The 17,350-nt window shown below is 43.6% G+C and overlaps 1 protein-coding gene and 1 pseudogene across 5 annotated transcripts in view; both read right to left on the bottom strand.

Annotated features, from left to right (window-relative positions):
• TUFT1 (tuftelin 1) overlaps positions 1-16,668 on the bottom strand; it is a 44,889-nt gene extending 28,221 nt beyond the window's left edge. Inside the window, exon 1 of one of the 5 annotated variants that reach the window (XM_036859263.1) lies at positions 16,503-16,668. In XM_036859263.1, the coding sequence (XP_036715158.1) occupies positions 16,503-16,562 (60 nt within the window). In that variant the 5' untranslated portion in view covers positions 16,563-16,668. The remainder of the gene's footprint in view (positions 1-16,502) is intronic. The other 4 variants (XM_036859236.1, XM_036859227.1, XM_036859254.1 and 1 more) reach the window with 4 other exon arrangements.
• On the bottom strand, positions 14,081-14,203 carry LOC118887452 (annotated as a pseudogene).
• Positions 16,669-17,350: the final 682 nt, after the last annotated feature.

Raw genomic sequence — 17,350 nt, 5'->3', positions numbered from 1 at the left:
AAAATGTTCAGCAACATTAGTCATTAGGGAAATGCAAATTAAACCCACAGTGAGATACCACTACACACCTATCAGAATGATTAAAACAAAAAATACGCCACATGCTGGCAAGAATGCAGAGAAACTGGATCACTCACACATTGCTTGTGGAAATACAAAGTGACACAGCGACTCTGAAAAACAATTTGCAATTTCTTTAAAAACTAAACCTACAACTACCATATGACCCAGCAATTATACTCCTGGGCATTTATCCAAAAGAAATGAAGACTTATGTTCACACAAAAACTTGCACACTAATGTTTATAGAAGCTTTATTTGTAATACCCCAAAACTAGAAACAACCCAGATGCCCTTCAATAGGTGAATGGTTAAACAAACTGCGGTACAGCCATACCATGGAATGCTTACCATTCAGCAATAAAAAGGAACAAATTATTGATGCATGCAACAACCATTTCCAAAGAATTATGCTAAATGAAAGAATTCAATCACAAAAGGTTACATACTATATGATTCCATTTATGTATTGATAATAGTCTTGAAATGACAAAATTATACAAATGGAGAACAGATTAGGGGTTGTCAGGAGTTAAGGAGAAGATGGAGATGGGAAGGAAGTGGGTGTGACTCTAAAAGGGCAACCTGAAGTATCTTTGTGGTGATGGAAATATTCTGTCCCTTGACTGTATTTACGTCACTATCCTGATTGTGACAGTGCACTATGGTTTTGCAAGATGTTACCACTGAGGAATGCTAAGTAAAGGGTACAGAGAACTCTATTATTTCTTATAACTGCATGTGAATCTACAACTGTCTTTTTTTAAAAAAGTAATACTTCCAGAGATAAAAATTAAAGAATATAATGAAAATAATTATAATCCTGGACTTCCCTGGTGGCACAGTGGTTAAGAATCCACCTGCCAATACAGGGGACATGGGTTCGATCCCTGGTCCAGGAAGATCCCACAGGCTGTGGAGCAATTAAGCCCGTGCGCCACAACTACTGAGCCTGCACCCTAGACCCTGCGAGCCACAACTACTGAGCCTGCGATCTAGAGCCCGCGAGCCACAACTACTGAGCCCGTGAGCCACAGCTACTGAAACCCATGCGCCTAGAGCCCATGCACTGCAACAAAGAGCAGCCCCCGCTCGCCGCAACTAGAGAAAGCCTGTGCACGGCAACAAACTCAATGCAGCAAAAAATAAATAAATTAAATAAATAAATACATTTATTAAAAAAATAATAATTATAATCCTACTACTCCAAAATAGCCACTATTAAAATGTTAGTGTATTCCTTATAATTTTTCTATGTATATTTTTGAAAGGCATACTACTATATACAGTTATATACGTGCTTTTTTCCCCATTTAATATTTCATCATTAATTTCCATCACATTAAACATTCTTCAGGGACTTCCCTGGTGGTGCAGTGGTTAAGACTCCGCACTCCCAATGCGGGGGGCCTGGGTTCGATCCCTCGTCAGGGAACTAGATCCCACATGTATGCCGCAACTAAGTGTTTGCATGCTACAACTAAGAGCCCGTGTACCACAACTAAGGAGCCCTTGGGCCACAAATAAGGAGCCCATGTGCCACAACTAAGGAGCCCGCCTGCCACAACTAAGACCCAGCACAACCAAATAATAAACATTTTAAAAATAAATAAATAAATATTCTTCAAAATTTGCTTTTAATGGCTACTAGTATTCCACGAATAGATCAGACTAATTTATCCAGCCTACCCCCCCACCCCAGTACAGGTTCTTATCAACTTTTTGCATTTTATTTTTTATATATTTATTTTTTTATTTTAGAAAATATATTTTATTTTGATAGAATGACATGATACACAGCAGTACCTAGATCACCACCAGATTTACTGCCTGGTCCATTACTCCTCAAGCCCAACTTGATTTTCTCTCTTCTTTGCAGAAAAAGAATAGCATTTGGAACAGTTAGACCTTGGCTCAGGCACTGGCTCCAGCTTTTATTTGTTGTGTGTATTAATTTTATTCTCCCTCAGCCTTAGTTTAGTAGTTGGCAAGATGGATAGTACAACATTTAAGTGAGAACACAGTGACTAATACACATAGACATACAAAAACGCCAGTTCCTCAAATTTGACATAATGCTCCTCTTCCAAATATTTTCCATAAGCATATTCCATATGCTTATAGGTTAAAGTAATATGCCTTGTCATGGAAAAAGATGCATATTAACTCCTACTTCACACTATATGCAAACATTAATTCCAAGTGGATTGTAGATGTAAGTGTGAAAAGCAGAACAATAAAGGTTTTATAGGAGAACATCTTTACGGCCTTGGAAAGGCAAAATTTTTCTTAACCACAGCACAAAAAAATCCTCCCCATAAAAAACTGATACATTGGACTATATTAAAATTTTGAACTTTTGTTCATCAAAAGACTCCACTAAGAGAGTATGACAACCCACAGAGTAGAAGATATTCACTCTATGACTATCTGACAAAGGATATTCAGAATACATTAAGAATTCCTACAAAACAAAAAGACAAAAAAACGATGTGGTATCCTGGACTGAATCCTGGATCAGAAAAAGGACATTAGTGGAAAAGCTGGTGAAATCCAAATAAAGTCTATAATTTAGTTAATAGTATTGTATCAACATTAATGTCTTAGTTATGACAAATGCACCATGGTTATTAAGATGCTAACATTGGGGGAAATTGGGTGAAGAGCACATGAGTATTATCTTCGCAACTTTTCTGTAAATCTAAAATTATTTCAAAATAAAAAGTATATTTAAAGAAAGAAAGAAAGTGGGGAGGGAGGGAACATGAGAGGGAGAGAGAGTGGTACCCAACAGAAAAATGGGCAAAAGGCTTCAATAGATACATCACATAAGAGGATATCCAAATGTCCAATAAACATATGAAAAGGGTTTCACCTTATTAGTCATCGTTATCAAAGAACTAGAAACTAAAACCATAAGACGATACCACAAACTATCCATCAGAATGACTAAAATGAAAAAAAAAAATACCAAGTTTCGGGGGCTGTGGAACAATCAGAACGGATGGTGGGTTTGCTCATTATCACAATCACTTTGGAAGTATCTACCAAAGATGAACACATGCATACCTTATAACGCAGCAATTCCACACCTGGTTATCTACTCAACAGAAATGCATACATACTTTCCCCATAAAAACATATACTAGGGGCTTCCCTGGTGGCGCAGTGGTTGAGAATCCGCCTGCCAATGCAGGGGACACAGGTTCGAGCCCTGGTCCGGGAGGATCCCACATGCCGCGGAGCAACTAGGCCCGTGAGCCACAATTACTGAGCCTGCGCGTCTGGAGCCTGTGCTCCGCAACGGGAGAGGCTGCGATAGTGAGAGGCCCGCGCACCGCGATGAAGAGTGGCCCCCACTTGCCGCAACTAGAGAAAGCCCTCGCACAGAAACGAAGAGCCAACACAGCCATAAATTTAAAAAATTTTAAAAAATGAATAAAAGCGCAATGTACATACAAAAATATATATATATATATACACTAGAATGTTCATAGTAGCATTTTTCATAATAGCCAAAAACTAGAAATTACCCAAATGTTTTTGGAGTAGAATGGATAAACTGTGATACAGTCATACAACAGAACACTGTACAACAATGAAAAAGAATGAACTAATGTACATGCAACATGGATGAACTTTACAGAAACGTTAAGCAATAGAAGTCATACACAGAAGTATACTATATGATTCCACTTATATAAAAAGTATAAAAGCAAGCAAAACTAATATATGCTTCAGAAGTCAGGACAGTGGTTACCCTTGAGGGTGGAGGGTAGGTAATGACTAAAAAGGGACAAGAGGGGGCTTCTGTGGTACTGGTAATGATCTGTTTTTTGATCTGGGTGATGGTTAGAGAAGTGTATCGTTTGTGAAAATTACTTGACTGTACATATATGATATATGCACGTTTATGTATGTATGTTATTGTTTAACATACATAAATGTATGCTTTTTTTAAAAAAGCAAACAAAGAAATTTAAAACGCCTTATTGCAGCATTAAAGTCCCCTTATGATCAGACCTATCACAGTATATATCACATAATGTCTTGACTCCCACCAGTACCCCACCTGTACCCTACATTAGCTATCCCAACGTTCCTGATCCAACTGCAGGAAGGCATCCAAATCCAAATTTCTATTTCTGTTGATGAGTTTTCCAATGCAATACACGCTCCCACCTCCCCACAAGTGTACATGTCGTTTTCTCCTCCAGGGATACGCTTCCCTCCCTTGCCTCCTTGGAGAATTCCCAGTCAACCTTGAAGGCTCAGCTCTAAGGGTCCTACCCTAGCACTCCTTAGTCAGAGCCTGCTCCTGCACCCCCTGCACCCTACATATCCTACACTGTAACACTGGCCCCCTTCCTTCATAACTACTTATTCATTCATCTCCCCAATAAAATCATAAGCTCCCTGAAGACCTCGATGGCTTATTTAGTACAGTGCCTTGCTTAGAGCGGGCATATCAAAGAATATGTGTTGTGTGAATTTCAGGTACTGTGGTCTGGGATTTTCCCACTTCTCTTTCTTTTGAGAACATAAGACTCCTCAGTTTAGAGAAGTGGTATGGAATACTGGAAAAAGGCAGACATGAAAAGGGGAAAACAAGAAAAAAAAAAAAATGAGCGAAGACCAAGAAAGGCAACACTAAGAAGAAATATAAGCGGCTAATAAATATATGAAAGATGCTCAACCTTACCAGTAATCAAGGAAATGCAAATTAAAATAATAATGAGTTATCATTTGGGGGGAATTTCATTAAATTTTGATTTAAAGAGTGTAAGATAAGACACATAGAAGTATGCTCACAGCAGCACTGCTTGCAATGGCAAAACACTGGAAACAACCCAAATGATGCACTGACAAGTAAATGGATGAATAAAATCTGGCATATTAGTACAGTGAACTACAGCTACATGCATTGACATGAAGGAATCTCAAAATTAATGTTATGCAAAAAAGTAAGCAGTAGAATATAGATGATACCATGTATACAAAGTTCAAAACATGTCAAAGTAAGCAATATATTACTTGAGCATGTAGTAAAAGTATAATAAAAAGCAAGAAAATAAACACAAAATTCACAAATTCTGTGGAGGAAGCAGAGGGGTTATGATCCAGAAAGGACCCCAGGGGGCTTCAAAAGTATTGGTAATGTTCTGTTTCTTAACCTGGTTGTTCAGTACACCAGGACCATTTTATTGCTATGCTTTAAAACTTCCCATATACGGACTTCCCTGGTGGTCCAGTGGTTAAGACTCCGTACTTCCACTGCAGGGCGCATGGCACGGTTCGATCCCTGGTCATCAGGGAACTAAGACCCCACAGGCCACACGGTGTGGCCAAAAAAAAAACTTCCCATATACACAAGAATCCTTTCTTGCTTTTCAGTAAGCGAGTGAGTTACTTCATGTGAATCCTACAGAAATATCATTTTTATTTTTATTTTTTTAAATATTTATTTATTTGGCTGCGTCGGGTCATAGTTGCAGCACGTGGGATCTTTTTTTTTTTTTTTTTAATTTTGCCTTGTCAATTTTTTTTTTAAATTTTATTTATTTATTTATGGCTGTGTTGGGTCTTCGTTACTGTGCGAGGGCTTTCTCTAGTTGTGGCAAGCGGGGGCCACTCTTCATCGCAGTGCGCGGGCCTCTCACTATCGCAGCCTCTCCTGTTGCGGAGCACAGGCTCCAGATGCGCAGGCTCAGTAGTTGTGGCTCACGGGCCTAGTTGCTCCGCGGCATGTGGGATATTCCCAAATCAGGGCTCGAACCCATGTCCCCTGCATTGGCAGGCGGATTCTCAACCACTGCGCCACCAGGGAAGCCCTAGCACGTGGGATCTTCGTTGCAGCGTGTGGGCTCTTTGTTGTGGCGCTTGGGCTCTAGAGCACGTGGGCTCAATAGTTGCAGCGCTCAGGCTCTCTAATTGTGGTGTGCAGGCTCAGTAGTTGTGGCGCACCAGTTTAGTTGCCCCGCAGCATGTGTGATCTTAGTTCCCCAACCAGGGATCGAACCCCGCTTCCCTGCATTGGAAGGCAGATTCTTAACCACTGGACCACCAGGGAAGTCCCAGAAATATTTTTAGGTCAAGTGACTGGCAAATTTTAAAGATACTGATAATACCTAGGGTTGGTGAGGATGCAGGGAAAAAGGCTAATCTCCCATGTATATCGTTGGAGATTATAAAAGTATTTTTAGAAACTAATTTGGCGATATTAATAAAGAGTTTGCATATTTTATAAACCCTTTGAGTAATTCCACTTTTACGAATATGACCTATGAAAATCCATGCACATTTGCCCAAAGATATGTGTGTAAAGCTGTTGACTGCAATACTCTTTGCAATAGTTAAAGACGTGGAAACAGCATAAATATTCATGAGTAAGTGAGTGTGTGAATCAAGTATGGTAACATCCACACCATGAAATACTACACTGCTGATAAATAAACCTCTATAAATTGACAGGAAAAGACCTCCAAGACATATTAAGTGAAAAAAAAGCAAGTCACAAGTTCATTCATAAAATATGACTTCTTATTTATTTAAGTACATACATATGTTCATAGTATTGGTAATTGCCGGTTCCTAAATAAAGCAATTACTACATGCTGAGCCCTATTGGGCGCTGTTCTAAGTGCTTTACATGTATTAACTCATTTAATCCTCACAACACAACTATATGGTAGGTATAAATTCCCATTTTATAGACAAGAAAACTGAGGCACAGAAGTTAAGTATCTTGCCCAAGGTCATATAACTAGTAAGGAGCAGAGCCAGGATTCAAACCCAGGCCCTGTGGCTCCAGAGTCTGTGCTCCTACCCACCATGCCAAGTTGGCATTTCTTGAAAGTAAGCACAACAGAAAAGCACTGAATTCATATACACTACGCTAGAGAAAGTCAAGGGAGTCAAGGGACTTTCAGTCCATATACTTCTATAGTGTTTTAAACTTCTGCAACAAACATGTATTTGTGTGACATTCCTATAATAAAATAAATAAAATAAAGAGAAGGAAAGAAAAAGTACTAAACTTAGAGGTGGGATCTGAGTCCGACCCCTACTAATCCTTGAGCAAATCATTTTATTTCTCTGGGCAATTTTCCGTCTACAAAATGGGGGTAATAATACCTACCTTGCTTACACTTTAGGCAGGGTAGGTAGATGTGTAGGAACAGTGTGAAAGTGCTTTGCAAACCATAAATCACTTCACAAAAGTAAGGCAGCATCAACTTTCCCAAGGAGCTCTGGAAAGACTGCAAGGGAGGAGAGTAGGTGAGACAAACTGTCTAAAAGAAGCCTATGAATAAATCTAGGGTTCTCTCTGGCACCTCATCCTCTAGAACCAGAGGATCCACTCTGTAAGGCCACAGACTTCACCCCACAACCCCAAACCATAGCCAAGAAGGAAAACCCAGGCCCCTCTCTGCTTGGTGCCATTGGTTGTTTTCTGGGGCTGGAGTGACCCCAAGGCTGCGAGCAGGCTCCAGGAAGCTTTAGGAATACCCCAAGATGTCTAGCAGGGTGGTCCCCACTGGGTACTCTCTGAACAGCAAGATAGGAAAGGGAGCCATCTTCTCTAAGGAAAAAGGAACAGAGCTAATCACAAGGTAAGCAGTCTCTAACCTCATAAACATTCTTGGGGAGAAGCCCAGCCACCTTCAAATTACAGGCAGCCTCTCCACTCTGTTCAAACAAATCTCCAGCTGTGACTCACTCCTCAGAGCGGGGAGGGGGTAAACACATAGCTGAGGGCTTAGAGATCAAGACGCTAAGGAGGAGTGATATGGAGATATATCAGGGAGGCCCCAGAGGTTCTCACATCACTGGCTCATGTGAATAGGGGAAAGAGCTATGGGAAAATACGTTTCCCCAGCTCCCACTCCCCAGGCTGCTATGAGGGCCATGAGGACTGGATGGCAGGTGAGGATCAAGGGACTCCGAGAAGGAAGTAAGGGAAGTGGAAGATTGCCCCTGAGCTGGAATCCAGCATCCTTAATTTATCCTCTCTCTATAACCCCCTCCTCCACCATTTTGTCCCTCAATCCTGTTCCCTGGTCCCACCGGGAATGCACATGGTCTCTCAAGCTGCTACAGCAGCAGCCACCTCAACTTTCCCCTTCTGAGAAATGGGAATAGCCAGCACCTTGAAACAATGGTTCCCAAGAGGTCAGGATGAGGAAAGCCCCAATAAAGTCAAAGAGGCCAGATGCAGAGGTTGGGGGATGACCCTCTCTTGGCTAAGACTCCTAACCCACTCAGCTCACAGATCTCAGGTATCCTTGGTCCTGCCTTTCACAGGGTTCTCTAGGTCAGAGATGGCCCTTTGTTGGGGACGGCACAAAGAATCATTCCTGCTCCTCCCCACAGATTAACCAACAGAACAGATATTTGCTTTTTGTCTGGCTACCTGCCCAGAGGCATGGGCTGGACAAGCTCTATGCAGAGGGCTGACCAGGGTGACTGGGAGGTGACATGAGAAAAAGGGATTCAGGGTGGCACCCTAAATGGGGCAGCCCTTCTCATTCCCTGGATCCCTAACACAGGGAATCACCAGGGCCTGGAAGTGAGAGTGTGTACACAGAGGGAGGTGGGCTCCTGAACTCTCCACTCTGAGGAAGACACCCTTTTGCTCAGCCAATCTCCCTTCAAGACACCCACCTAGTGCCCAGCCAGCCTGGAATTCCCAGTTCCCCAGCACCCTCTCCCCTCTCTAGTCTCTGATTACCTTGCTTTGCGATTTTTGCTTCTTTGCCTCCAGGCCCTAGAAGACCATTTCCTCTTCTTACCCCTGTATTTTCTTCTCCTCTTCCTGCCCCTGCTGGCTAGGCTTAAATCTGGGCCAACAGCCTCCCTGGCACATACCTGTTCCCTCAACTAAACCTCCCCACCCCTAGGAGACAAAGGTGTTTCACAAGACTCTGCATCGTGACGCAAAGAGGCACATACCATAATTACCAGCAGGCGAGGAAGCCTGCCCCACCTGCTCTGAGCACGCGTGTGTGGAACCAAAACCATCTGCGTGCACACACCGCCCCACTACTCCCACCCGGGAGAAATATGGGCAAACTCTGGCGCCCAATGCCTGGTGACTGGGTAAGCCTCCTCACCCAGATCCTCCCACAGAGCCCAGGATTCCCCAAATTCCTGGCAGGCTTGGAGACATCAGCTGTAGTGCTCCTGAAGGTGAGAACTTGGCAATGAATGGGGGAGATGGAATGGGGTGAGGAGGAATTTATGGGCTGAGCTTGAGGCAGGTCTCATGAGTGGAAGGAACAGGCAGTCACCAAACTTGAATGGTTCCTCTGCCCAGGAGTTTCTTCCCCACCCAGGTATGACAGAGCCAGGGCTTCCACCGTTTTAGAATTCATTCATTCCTTTGGAGTAAGCATCAATGACTCCAGATGAATCCCCTTTTAAAATGCAAACATTCTGACCCAGCAATTCCAATCCTAGGTATTTCTTTCCAAGAGAAAGTAAAATGTAAGTCCACATAAACAAATGTTCATAGCAGCATAATTCACAATACACAAAAAGAAGAAACAACCCACTAATAAGGACCTACTGTCTAGCACAGGGAACTCTACTCAATACTCTGTAATGGGCTACATGGGAAAAGAATCTAAAACGAGTGGATATATGTATATGTATAACTGATTCACTTTGCTGTACACCTGAAACTAACACAACATTGTAAATCAACTATACGCCAATAAAAATTAAAAAAAAAAAGAAACAACCCCAAAGTCCACTAACATTTATTCACAATGAACATGTCATAATATATCCATACAATGGAATATTATTCAGCCATAAGAAGGAATGAAATACTGATTCATGTTACAACATGGATCAACCTTAAAAACAGGCTAATTGAAGGAAGCCAGTCACAAAGGATCACATATTATATGATTACCTTTAGATAAAATATCTAGAATAAGCAAATCATAGAGAAAGAAAGTAGACTGGTGGGATTTGGGGGGTGTTGGAAGAAGATGGGGAGTGACTGTTAATGGGTCAGGATTTCTTTCTGGGGTGATGAAAATATTCTAAAATCAGTTGTGCTGATGACTATACAACTGTGAATATACTAAAAACCAATGAACTGTATACTTTAAATGGCTGATATGTACAGTATGTGAATTATATCTCAATAAAGCTGTTATAAAAAGAAATGAGGCCCATAGTAAGCCTTCAGTAAATTACAGCTTTAGTTTTAAAAAAAAAGAGTCGGGCTCAGGAAAGACTTGGCATGTAACTAATGCAGCTTCTGAGGTCCTAAAGGAATGACACCTATTCCAGGGTAAAGACAAAGGTTCAGACTGCAACTGATATAAAATTTCAGATCCACTCAGGCATTGAGAGAACCTCTCTGGCCTAGACTGACCAATATAAAAAAAGGAGAGAGGACTGGTGGTGGGCGGGGGAGGGGAGAGCAAATATTCTAAGGAAGGGTAACACTGATAGGATACTTAAAGGGAATCACTTTATCAGAGTCCAGTGCATCATGGGATACCAGCTGCCTTGGCCATGATTTCAGAAAAAGGAGGAGGAGGAAAGGAGCCCAGAGTGGGATGCTAAAATATGAACCCTGACTATCACTCTAAGACAGTCCTGGCTGAGTTGGGACTAGCGAAGGTTACGCAGGTCTTCACTCTGGGTCTACCTATAGGTCCCTTCTAATCCTCAAGACCCTCCACTGGCAGAGGAAAGGGGAAAGGAACATGTAAGAGCAAACATCAACATAATGAGAAGGAGCAAACGTTGACCAGACCACAGAGTTCCCAGACTCTTTCTCCATCCCTTGACCAGGGGAAGATAAAACACTCTAGCCAGTAAGTAACAGAATATAACAACTAACATCTGAGCACCTACCATGTGCCAGGCATTGTGCTTAATATTTCATATGCATTCTTCACAACAACCTTATGAGAAGGGTGCAATTATTATCCCCATTTTACGGAGGAGGAAACTGAGATTGAAGAGATAAAGTAATTTACCAAAGTGATCTTGGGCAAAGCAAACACTGAAGCCCTGACTCTAGTCCACTGGGTCAGATTCCCAGAACCAGGCTCTTAACCACAATGTTATTAATAGAATCATAGTTTAGTCAAAAATTGTGATATACCAAAAATGGGCAGAAGACCTAAATAGACATTTCTCCAAAGTAGACATACAGATTACCAACAAACACATGAAAAGATGCTCAACATCACTAATCATTAGAGAAGTACAAATCAAAACCACAATAAGGTACCACCTCACACCAGTTAGAATGGGCATCATCAAAAAATTTACAAATGATAAATGCTGGAGACGGTATGGAGAAAAGGGAACCCTCCTGCACTGTGGGTGGGAATGTAAATTGATACAGCCATTATGGAGAACAGTATGGAGGTTCCTTAAAAAACTAAAAACAGAGCTACCATATGACCCAGCAATCACACTACTGGGCATATGCCCTGAGAAAACCGTAATTCAAAAAGATACATGTACCACAATGTTCACTGCAGCACTATTTACAATAGCCAGGACATGGAAGCAACCTAAATGTCCATTGACAGATGAAGGGATAAAGAAGATGTGGCACATATATACAATGGAATATTACTCAGCCATAAAAAGGAACAAAACTGAGTTATTTGTAATGAGGTGGATGGACCTAGAGTCCATACAGAGTGAAGTAAGTCAGAAAGAGAAAAACAAATACTGTATGCTAACACACATATATGGAATCTAAAAAAACGGTACTGATGAACCTAGTGGCAGGGCAGTAATAAAGATGCAGACGTAGAGAACGGACTTGAGGACACAGGGGGAAAGGGGAAGCTGGGATGAAGTGAGAGAGTAGCATTGACATATATACACCACCAAATGTAAAATGGATGGCTAGTGGGAAGCTGCTGCAGAGCACAGGGAGATCAGCTGGGTGCGCTGTGACGACCTAGAGCGGTGGGAGAGGGAGGGTGGGAGGGAGGCTCAAGAGGGAGGAGATATGGGGATATATGTATATGTATAGCTGATTCACTTTGTTATAAAGCAGAAACTAACACAGCGTTGTAAAGCAATTATACTCCAATAACGATATTAAAAAAAATTGTGATATAATTTCTTTGGGAAGATGAGAGAAGGAAAGGGGAGCATGTAAGGAGTGGGAGTATAAACCTTCCTATAATTCCTACAATAGGAAGTCAATGATGTCTAAAACTGATAAATCATAAGCATACTATTTAGAAACATGGCAGCAAACACTAGAAAGAGCTAAACGAGTTAAAAGTGGTAACTTCCATGGGGCAGGCCTTGCGTAGGGAACTGCTTACAATTTTCTTTTAAAGGCCTTTTGATATTAATAGATCTTTTAAAAATCATACACATATATCCCTTTGATAAAAAATGATTAAAAAGGAAAAAGAAAGAAAATCAGAGATCATGCAAATCAAAGTCTACTGTTGCTCTTGCCACAGTTTCCATCCTCCTCCACTGATAACAGCACTTGGGTTTGGCTTTGGAGAATCTCCCTCCTTCACTGGGCAATCTGGTGGGCCTGTCAATCAAGGAACCCCAACATGCCCCGGCCAAGTGGGGGAAGGGGCCAGTGACACCCTCTTGGAATCTTGAGCAGAATGGCAAAAAGACCTAAAACAGCTGGAACCACTTCACCCAGAAGTAGAAACCCTCCATTAGTACCTTCCACTTACCCAGGCCCCAGGACTCCCTTGGTTTGGACTGTTTAAGCTCTCCCTTAAATCCTCTGAGTTGCCCATTTCCATCTAATAAATTCCTCTTTTGCTTAAGGTAGCTGGAGCCACTCTCTGTTGCTTATAATAAGGGAACTTAATGGGAATGTCTAAAAAAAATGAGTTTGAGGTTAATCTGTGCTTTTATTTGCCACTACAGTGGCTTGCAAACTTTTTTGACCTAAAAAATACATTTTACATCACAATCAAATAAGCACACACACACATATATATAATACGTATACACAGATATAACTGAAACAAAAGTTTTGCCAAAATGTCTACCCTAACACTCTAAGAGTGTTAATTCTATTTCTTTTTTTAAAGACTTTATTGTTTTTAGAGCAGTTTTAGGTTTACAACAAAATTAGCAGAAAGGTACAGAAATTTCTCATATACCTCCCCACACACACGCATAGCCATTATCAATATCATTCACCAGAATGGTACTTTTTAACCAAAGATGAACATACATTGATACATCGTAATCACCCAACATCCACAGATCACCTTAGGGTTCACTCTAATGAAGTGAATGGTGCTGCACGTTCTATGGGTTTGGACAAAGGTATAATGACATATATCCATCGTTATAATATCATAAAAGCATTTTCACTGCCCTAAAAAACTTCTGTACTCTGTGTATTCATCTCCCCTCTCCCCGCAGACTCCTGGCATCCATTCATCTTTTTACTGTCTCCATAGTTTTACCTTTTCCAGAATGGCATATACTTGGAATCGCTTTCTTTTTTTTTTTTTTTTTAATAGATTTATTTATTTATTTTTGGCTGCATTGGGTCTTCGTTGCTGCCCGCGGGCTTTCTCTAGCTGCAGCGAGCGGGGGCTGCTCTTCGTTGCGGTGCACGGGCTTCTCATTGCGGTGGCCTCTCGTTGCGGAGCACGGGCTCTAGGCGCGCGGGCTTCAATAGCTGTGGCGCGTGGGCTCAGTAGTTGTGGCTCGTGGGCTCTAGAGCACAGGCTAAGTAGTTGTGGCACACGGGCTTAGCTGCTCCGCAGCATGTGGGATCTTCCCAGACCAGGGCTCGAACCCGTGTCCCCTGCATTGGCAGGCGGATTCTTAACCACTGTGCCACCAAGGAAGCCCTCTTTCTTTCTTTTTGAAAAGAGAGTTCAAAGCCTTTATGACTATAAGACCACTCATGGCCCACCCATGCATGGACTAGACAGGATCTAAAGGACAAACTCTTCTAATACTGCAACTTTTCATCTAATATTGAGCCCTGTCCCACTGGTCCTGCCCAGTGGAGGTACAGGGGGACATGTGTAGGGTATTTGTTCATAGGAAGGCCACAAGTTTTGTGCCCCTTGTTACAATGATTCCTGTTGGGTGTGTTGTAAACAGAGGAACCATTTCTTCAGGCCTCCTGCTCTGAGCACATCTATTTCTTTTTTAACGCTGGTTCTGACCCACTAAGTTGATCTCAGTGATTATGTGATTATGATCAGCAGTTTGAAAAAAAAACACTGGCTCCCTATACCTGCCGCATCTGCCTCCAACAATAAAAGCAACCCAGAGAATGAATTAGCCACATTTCCATGTCCATGTGTAGTGCACTGAGGCATATGGCCTGGCTGGTGGAGAAATACCAACACAGTCCCAGGGTCCTGACATTCACTAGGACACACCAGACAGTTAAACTGTCTACGCTGCGGACACCAGAAGAAACATCTGTTCGTTTATTTATTCACTCACTCACTTTACACATGCACTGAGCACTCCTTCAATGGTGTGAATCTACAAGAGGTTCCTGGGGACTGTCCAGAGCCATAAATTCTATCTGCAGGATGGCTCAGAGGAGAGGAATCCAGGAAAAAGCTTGTCTCCTGACTGATCGATTGTTCACGATCTCCTCCCCTTCCTTAAGAGCTCAGGAATGTCTCTAACACCAGATCTCAGCAATAGGTATGTCATTCCCACCTTTGAAGTCAAATAACTCTCAAGCCCAGCTTAGAAAGAAGGGATAAAAGGGAATTTCTGTCTCCCCCTCATTCTAGAGGTCTCTGATAAGCTTCAAACTAATCTATGGCTGGAGATTGTCTGAATTCCTTGCTATTTTTCAATCCACTATTTTCCCCCGCCAGACAAGCAGCAAAACATCAAGTGATAGAAGAGAGTGTCAATTCATTCTCAACACTGCCAATGCCTTAGACTTAAGACTTTTCTGGATCTCTTTTCTACAGCAAGCAAAAAGAAGCCCAAACACCCCTCTCCTTTATTTCCGTCATACCCCGTTCCCTGCCTCAACCATCCCAAGACAGTGAGCAAGCTCATGGAGTAGGACTTGGGGCTGACACAATAGAGGATGGATTTTTTCCATCTACTGAAGATGAGGGATGGACGTACTGGGGTTGGGCAGTAGCAAGACCTGAATTGTAATGTGGTAGAAACTCTCACAGCCTGGGCAGAAACAGAGAGGGGACTGTGAACAGAATTAAGTGATCATCTATACCCTAAACTTGAAATGAGAAACTATTCAACAAATATTCTTTGAAGAGCCATAATTCAGGTGCACATGGGTTAGCTCTATCTCAAGGGCATGCTGAGAGAGGAAGAGGGGAAGGGAATCAGAATCGGAGTGGAGTGGGGGAAAGGGAGGCATACAAACGCCCCATCACCTTGTCTCCCATTTCATTCTCCCCCCACAATAGCTTGGAAATTGATGAAATAATACACACCCATTCTGGGTTAAGTTCCCCAGCAGACCTAGAAACACTCAGCCACAAGTTACCCTCCTCTGCCTCTGGAGAGGAAGAATCCTACGGTCTGCTGGGGTGGGGAGGAGACCAGGTACTGGGAGCCAAGGGAGCGAGGGGAGCTGGGCAGATCGGTCAGCCCTGGAGCAGACGGGTTAGCACTCCTCTCTCCCCCACTCATTCCGTCCAGAAGCTCTCGCGTAAGTCACTTCCCTCCCCTTCTCAGCCCAGGTTCTGGCATCCCCTCCATCCACTTGCCCCGGGCTTGAAGGCTGGAGACGGAAGCAAAACCAACAACACGTCTCAGGAAGCTATCAGTTAGCCGATGGGGGGAGGGGAGCAGGAGACCCTCCATGGGGGAAAGAGGAGAAATCCTCTTTCAGCAGAGAGATGGCCCCCAAGCAGACAGCCCTATACCCCGTAAGCGAAAGATAAGAGTCCCTGGCCAATCTCAGCGTACCTGGAGTTCTACCGCCCCCACCCTCCAGTCCAATCCCTAGGATTTCACTCTCTACCCTTTGTCTTGCTACTGCTCACCCAAAGCCCCATGAAGTTCTTTGAAGGGCCCCTGAGGTCACCAGGACCCACAGAAAAGCCTAATCCCCCTCGTTGGGAACCAAAGTCCAGAAGAGCACAGGGATCCCGTCCCTGGAGCTCATTCTCCTACGACGCAATCTAGCGGCGCACAGGACGCCTGAGCAGCGCGCACCCGGAGACCCGCGCTCAGTTCCGGGCAGGAGCCGCAGTGTCCTCCCAAAGGACAGGGACGCCCCTTGTCCTCGAGCCTCAAAACAGTCTTCATCCCGCAACTCCCCAGGATTCCACCGCCCGCCGCGAAGCGGCAGAAAAAGAGAAGCGCCGCGAGGAGCTGACCGCACCGAGCGCTGCACCAGGTGATGTCAGCAAACTCCTCGCTGGGCACTGGAAGGGCGGAATTAGAAACCGAGAATACCGCGCGAGGGAGGCGGTGCGGACGCTTTTTCTTACCGCGGTCTGCCCCTCCGGGTGCACATCCACCAATGTACACCAGCTATGCGTCCCGTTCATCTTCTGCTGGGGTAGCAGCTAGGACCCCAACGCTGGGCCCTGCTGTCCGGCTTCTCCTAGACTGGCGCGCTCCGAACCTTCCCTTGTATAAGCGCGTCAGGGACTGAGGCACGATAGGACACACCCCTAGGACGCCGTTCGCCAACGAGCGAGCAAAGGGATGAAGTGGGCGTGGCCTAGACTTTTCAGGGCACGCCCGTCTGCGCTCTCTCAGATTTACCTAAAGGTGGGGCTTGGGAGCTGTTTATCTGCTTAACTGAAGTTTTGCCTAGCGTTAGGTATGGTTGTACCTCAAACATTAGTCTTGCCCTCCCCTTTCAGCTCCAAGACCAGTATTGGTAAGACAGAATCACCCTGCCTGCCCCTAGAGGATGAGGAGTTCGAAAAAAGCTTCCATGCATTCTCCTCTCCCTATACATAGGCCAGTCTGTAGGCTTTGTGGAGCTGAGCAAACATTTCCTCCACTGTACAGGCTCCCAAGACCAGCTCACTCAGACTGGCCTAAGCCAGTCTGGCAGGTGCCCTTCCCTGGCAGGAAGCCCAGGACAAAGGCAAAGCCAGCTCGGCTCTGGGTGGGGCTTGTTTTGCAGAAGCTATTATACCAAAGCTGCCCTTATATGGATGGGAGAGGCGGGACACATTGCCTTAAAAGGAATTTGCATTCTTGAGAAGGAATGAACCTCAACTTCTCCAGTGGTATTTGCTCTCTAAGCCCAGGTTAGCATCTTAAGGGCCTAGAATAGAGGATGGCCAAGCAGGACCTTGGAGCCTCTTCCAGCCCAACTGCT

This window comes from Balaenoptera musculus, chromosome 1 (assembly GCF_009873245.2).
Source record: "Balaenoptera musculus isolate JJ_BM4_2016_0621 chromosome 1, mBalMus1.pri.v3, whole genome shotgun sequence".
Taxonomy (NCBI): Eukaryota; Metazoa; Chordata; class Mammalia; order Artiodactyla; family Balaenopteridae; genus Balaenoptera; species Balaenoptera musculus.
Note: the sequence above shows the minus strand (reverse complement) of the source record. Positions and strands in the feature narration are given on the sequence as shown.